The sequence below is a fragment of the Pecten maximus genome, chromosome 17 (assembly GCF_902652985.1).
Source record: "Pecten maximus chromosome 17, xPecMax1.1, whole genome shotgun sequence".
Lineage (NCBI taxonomy): Eukaryota > Metazoa > Mollusca > Bivalvia > Pectinida > Pectinidae > Pecten > Pecten maximus.
The window spans coordinates 20,801,106-20,807,460 of NC_047031.1; the positions used below are offsets into that span (position 1 = coordinate 20,801,106).

Sequence of the window (6,355 nt, forward strand, 5' to 3'; positions counted from 1 at the left end):
TGCGCCGTCCGTCGTGCGTAAACTTTTCACATTTCAAACTTCTTCTCAAGTTCCACCAGTGGGATCGAGCTGAAACTTGCCTGAAATGATGCTGGGATTGTCCCAACCAAGTGTTGTTATTTTTCGGGTCAGTCTGAAATCCAAGATGGCCGCCATAGCCGCCATTTTGAAAACACATTTTAAACTTCTTCTCAAGTTCCACTGGTGAGATTAAGCTGAAACTTGCCTGAAATGATCCTGAGATGGTCCTGACCAAGTATTGTTATTTTTCAAGTCGGTCAGATATCCAAGATGGCCGCCATGGCCGCCATCTTGAAAAGCACAGTTTTAACTTCTTCTCAAGTTCCACCAGTGCTATTGAGCTGAAACTTGGCTGAAATGGTCCCGATATGATCCCGACCAAGTGTTGTTATTGTTTCAGGTCGGTCAGAAACCAAAGATGGCCGCCATGGCAGCCATCTTGAAAAGCACATTTTAAACTTCTTCCTAAGTTCCACCAGTGCTATTGAACTGAAACTTCCCTGAAATGATCCTGATATGATCCCAACCAAGTGTTGTTATTTTTCGGGTCGGTCCAAAATCAAAGATGACCGCCATAGCCGCCATCTTGAAAAGCCATCTTGAAAAGCACATTTTAAACTTCTTCTCAAGTTCCACCAGTGCTATTGAACTGAAACTTGCTTGAAATGATCCTGATTTGATCCCGACCAAGTGTTGTTATTTTACGGGTCGGTCTGAAATCCAAGATGGCCGCCATAGCCGCCATCTTGAAAAACACATTTTAAACTTCTTCTCAAGTTCTACCAGTGCTGTTGGGCTGAAACTTGCCTGAAATATTCCTGAGAGGATCCTGACCAAGTATTGTTATTTTTTGGATTGGTGTGAAATCCAAGATGGCCGCCATGGCTGCCATCTTGAAAAACACATTTTAAACTTCTTCTCCAGTTCCATTGGTGCCATTGAGCTGGAAATGGGTGAGGATGTCAAGGCAGGCAAGCCAAGATAGTATTATCATTTTTCGGCCTAGTAAAATCATTGACTTGGCAGCCATGGCGGCCATTTTCTAACATGATTGTGCAACCATGGTTTTCCTGAACAATGCCTATTTCAAACTTCTTCTCAAATTCCACCGGTGGGATTCAGCTCTAACTTACCAGAAATTATCCTGAGATGGTCCAGACCAAGTGTTGTTATTTATTGGGTAGGTCAGAAATCCAAGATGGCCACCATGGCCAACAGTGCCACTATATACTTGATACAGAGAATACATACTACAATAATATAAGGGTTTTAATTTAGAGTCAGATGACCGTTAAGGCCTCTTGGCCTCTTGTTGTGTATGCATCTGGGTACCATCACATACCATTAATTTAACCCTATATTGAATTATATCCAGTGAAAATTAAATAAATCGTGCACCAAAAAATATGTTGTTTTTTTTTATATAAAATATGGTACAACAAAAGGTATAGATTCTACCAACGGATAAACGAGGACATTTCGGCCATAAAGTTCGTAAAGCATTCCACGTATAGAGGGGACGGCGCTCTCTCTCGAGGTCCTTGTGGGGCTGCATATACTGTAGGAGACGACGGAGTTTAGTGTATTTTTCTTTTTCTTTTAAAACTGTGTGAGCATTTGTTTTCCAGCGACGGAATGAATGGAAATTAAAACAGATTTCGAAATCAGACAGTCTTGTCTTGCATCGCACAAGTTCTCAGACAAGTCACTTCTCAAATTGATCTTGTCCGTCCGTCCGTCCGTCCGTCCGTGAATTACCTGAGATGTTGATAGGATGTTATCTTTTACAAACCAAAAACCATTAAGACCCAGGGGGTGGGGACCATTTATTTTTTTTAAACAATTTTGGTTGAACTTTGGTAATGGAACGTTTCTATAAAACCCTATGTAATGCAATGAGGTGTTTTGAGTAGAAGTCGAAAATTGTAATTGTTTTCGGACGGACGATGGGCAAAAGGCGATATTGCAATAGGCCATTTAAGGCCTCTTCTTAGGTGATCTCAAAATGAATTTTCTAGATGGCTGCCGAAGTTTCTCAAAATATTTCAGTATAAATTGTAATGAGTTTAAGTTAGAAATGGTTCGAACTCCGGTCAGGACAAGAATCATAGTATGGTCTTCCTATCAATTGGATTGTAATTGACAGCCAATGTCATCGTCTAATTCTGTACCAAATTCTTTGTTGTCAATTTGGGTAAATCAAAATGTTTAACGAAAAAATATATATATAAAAAAAAAAAAAAAAAAAAACAGAAAAAAAATAGCCAAAGCTACTACCAGAACTTACCATTGGTAAAATCATGTTAAATCGTAGGGAAAAAAGATAGTTTATTACTGACCGTCTTCTATCGTGTCCGGTGAAGACCGTCGAGCTCTTTGGCGAAGTTCATCCAATGAAGATTTTGCTCCTCGGGAAAGCGTGTCCGATGGAGACCATGTTCCCTGTAGATTTCCCAATGATAACGGAGATCCGCGACGAAATTTTTCCGATGAAGACCTTTCTCCTCGGGAAAGCGTTTCCGATGGAGAACGGGTTCCTCGGCGAAATTTTTCCGATGGAGTCTGTGCTCCTCGGCGAAAGTGATCCGAGCCGATATTCACGGATACATTGCACTCGACTACTATAACAAATGCTAAACTGAAAATAAAAAAGCGTCCCATTTTTTCCGGATTTAGATAATTATATCTATGATCAGGATAACTAAGCTCTGAGAAACTATGTTTAAATAATATCAACTAGTCCCTATAGTTGTCAACGTAACAATGTCTCGGCTATTGTGTTAATGGTTGATCGTGTTCTGATATATAGCTGTGAATTCAATACGCAGTATGCCTCAGGACTTTAATTTTCTGACGGAATTAGCATGCTGTGTGTATTGAGGTGAAGTCACTCCACATTTTATAGACATACATTTTACACATGACAGTAGAAATAACATGTCCATTAACGCTATAAGCATGTGTGTATCTGAAATTGTCAGGAAAATGTGTAACACATTATTTCACAATGGATACCATTTATCATATATTTCAAAAAAAAAACCAAAAAAAAACATATATTAATGATAATGATAATGAAATGAAAAAAAACCCCACACACATGCAGGAGAGCGGGTAGGCAGGCATGCACGCATACACACACGCACCTTCTCACGCACACACGCACGCACATCAAGATTGAATTGTACAAGACACACATGATATTAGCACCTTTCAATACAAATTAAAAGTTGTATGTTAGCAATCTCCATCGTGAAGCCGATTTATCAAAGGATCCGTAATGCCGGACATGTGGATACCAAGGAAACAACTTTGGAAACACACACACACACACACATATATATATATTATATATATTTAAATAAATCGGAATAGATTGATTATCAGAAGTTTTGATAGGGAGGTACAGTAGCCCCTTAATTAAATCAATTTCATAATTTTCATTAATTGGGGTTAATTTATAGATTTTTGCTGCAGGTTTACCTGACTCCTGAGGTCAAGGTCAACTCCCCTGAGGTAAGTATTGACGGGCTTCTACGTCTACTGTTACGACCGTTCAGACTTTAAGTGGCGGGGATAGGCCAAGCTAGTGTAAATATATAATTGGATAAAAACAACCACCACAATGTAACCTACATTGTATTATCAATGCCTCAAGTGACGTCACAACTGCCACAATCAACAACCTTTTGAACAACTGGGTGTGTCACCTATCACCCAGTTGTTCAAAAGGTTATTAGCGTCATCATTTGATTAGTAAAAATCTCATTTCTCCATTACCTAAAATCCTATGTGTTTATATTCTTCAAAATAAACAGGTATGGAGTGACTGTTAGATGCTATGGTTTCAGAAAATTTTGTCAAATAAGTTTTACCAGAAATTATTTCATCAAGATTTTAATACTGTTGTTAAACTATGATGACGCACCTTTTCCTTACAACATTAATCTGAACTTTAAAGAATATAATTGAATACGTACATAAATATATCACCCCGGGGTATTGTTTACATCTGATTGGATAACTGATGTCACATGGTAAATGTCTATAATTATCTACATCATATCTCGCGCTGTTTAGTTATTACAGGGATATATATACGTCCCTGGTTATTAGTAAAGATAGTTTGGTTTTGTTTTGTTGAGCGTCCGTTCAACAGCTATGGCCATTAAAGGACAGCGTAATGCTATACACATTTGATGAGAGTTATTTTAACGGGAACAAACTAGAATGATGATTTTGAAGGCACTTCGAACACCGCTAGACTATGGGTAGGTTTCAAAATACGTAATTACCAAGTATTTCGCGTATCTTGGTTTTCGAAAGACTTAATTGCTTTTTAACAGGTAAAATATAGAGATGGCGTAGTACTTAAGAGTAGATACCTTAGCTATCGGATTCTTCAACGTCAAACCACAACACACTTAAAACCTCAGGGTAAATTTCAAGTCTTCATTTCACAACCTTTCAACCAATTTTAAATTCAAATCAATTTTATTGCAAACAATACACAAATGGATTGGACGTAAGCTAGCACAACCTAATTATGCATACAATGTATGCAAAACTTAGCAATAACCTTAAGATGGACAGCATATAATAAATATATTATATTAAAAAGTTTCTTTAGCGTCATCTCCAAGACTACAAACTTGAAACCAGTAGTTTTTTTGAGGTCAACACTTAGTCTTCAAACATCACAAATGTGAATTGTATGGCTTCTTTAAAGTCAACATGAAAACTTTAAATTTCACAAACTTCAATCGGTTAATTAGTTTCTACAGTTTGTTAACCTCGGTTAAAAAAAAGAGAGAGAGATATCGACGTAATAACGAAACCGCAACACTAGCTCAAAATCGAAGGGCAATCCGAAAGTTTCTGAAGCTTTCTCGGCCTTTTCAAAATCAGATACTCAGTCTTGTGTCCGTCCGTCCGTCCGTCCGTCCGAGACTTCATTCCGTTTAATTACATTGTATGATGTATTCATGAAACTAAGATTTCCGTCAATACTATGTCAAAGAGTGTGGGCGAAACCACAAAATTGCTGCTATGAATTCACACCATCAAGAGTGTATGGTATTAGGTGTGTGGTTTAGCCTACGGACAAAGCCTTTAATATCACGATTCTTACCTGGAAGCACCTTTGCATTACCTGTTTGCGTGGTAATAAAGTCAACCCTATTTACACATCATCGCGCTTTCCAGGGAAGAAATACCTACTTATTATGATTTAACATTGGAATATTTTAAATACTTAGTGTAACTAAGAATGCGGACCTACCTCGTTTTATTGGAAACTTATGTACACAAGATCCTTCTGTACCATACTTCGTTTTGTCCAAGATTATTAATGTTCTGACACAATTTTCTAGGTATCAGTGTTGACTAGGGAAGTAGCGGTGTGTTCTTTCTTTGGTCTTGTGGGGAAATCTTATGAAATGCTCCCATCCTTAGAACATCTGTAAAATCCTACTCAGATTAATTTGATCCCTTCACTGTGACGACAGTTTGCTGACTTTCCGCTGTCGTGGGCTTTCCTGACATCTTCAATTCTGCGTTTAACAATATTTTACTCCCTAGATTTTCGTGCCCTGTAGAAAAGGCAAAAGAATTGTACTTGCTGTCCCCGTCGCATGATTGTAAGATGCGATTAAATATAATCTTATTATTCGATTCTTCTTATGTCCCCCTTGACATTGTCTCACTGCTGGCCTTTATTTCACCGACCACCCAAATACGAAGGTTTTGGATTTTGTCAGCTGGCCTTAAGTTGAGCTGTCGCCCCTGTGAGGAAGACTTTGGATTCTGTGCCCTGGCCTTTAGTTGAGCGTTCACCCTTGTGAGGAAGGCTTTTGGTTCAATCCCCTTGCCTTTAGCTGAGCTGTCGCCCCTGTGAGGAAGGCATTGAATTCTTTCCCCTTACATTAAGTTGAGCGTTTGCCCCTGTTAGGACGGCTCTTGATTCTGGCCCCTGGCCTTAAGTTGAGCATTCACCCCTATGAGAACGGTATTGGAATCTGTCCTCTTGGTTCAATCCCCCGGCCTTTAGTTGAGCTGTAGCCCCTGTGTGGAAGGCTTTGGATTATGTTCCCTGACCTTTATTTGAGCGTTCACCCATGTGAGGAAGGCCAGGACCACACGGAGTCTAACTTCCTGTACAGAACCACACCGAGTCTAATTCCCTGTACAGAGCCACACGAAGACTATAACTTCCTGTACAGACCACACCGAGCCTAATTCCTGTACAGAACCACACGGAGTCTAACTTCCTGTACAACACCACACGGAGTCTAACTTCCTGTACAGACCATACGGAGTCTAACTTCCTTTACAG

At 39.2% G+C, this 6,355-nt stretch overlaps 1 protein-coding gene across 1 annotated transcript; it reads right to left on the bottom strand.

Annotated features, from left to right (window-relative positions):
• Window positions 1-2,360: 2,360 nt before the first annotated feature.
• LOC117314964 lies at window positions 2,361-2,722 on the bottom strand (the record flags this gene model as incomplete). The annotated part of the gene is given in 1 exon segment (XM_033869078.1): window positions 2,361-2,722. A coding segment is annotated over 1 exon segment (322 nt), but the record flags the coding sequence as incomplete, so codon positions are not given.
• Window positions 2,723-6,355: the final 3,633 nt, after the last annotated feature.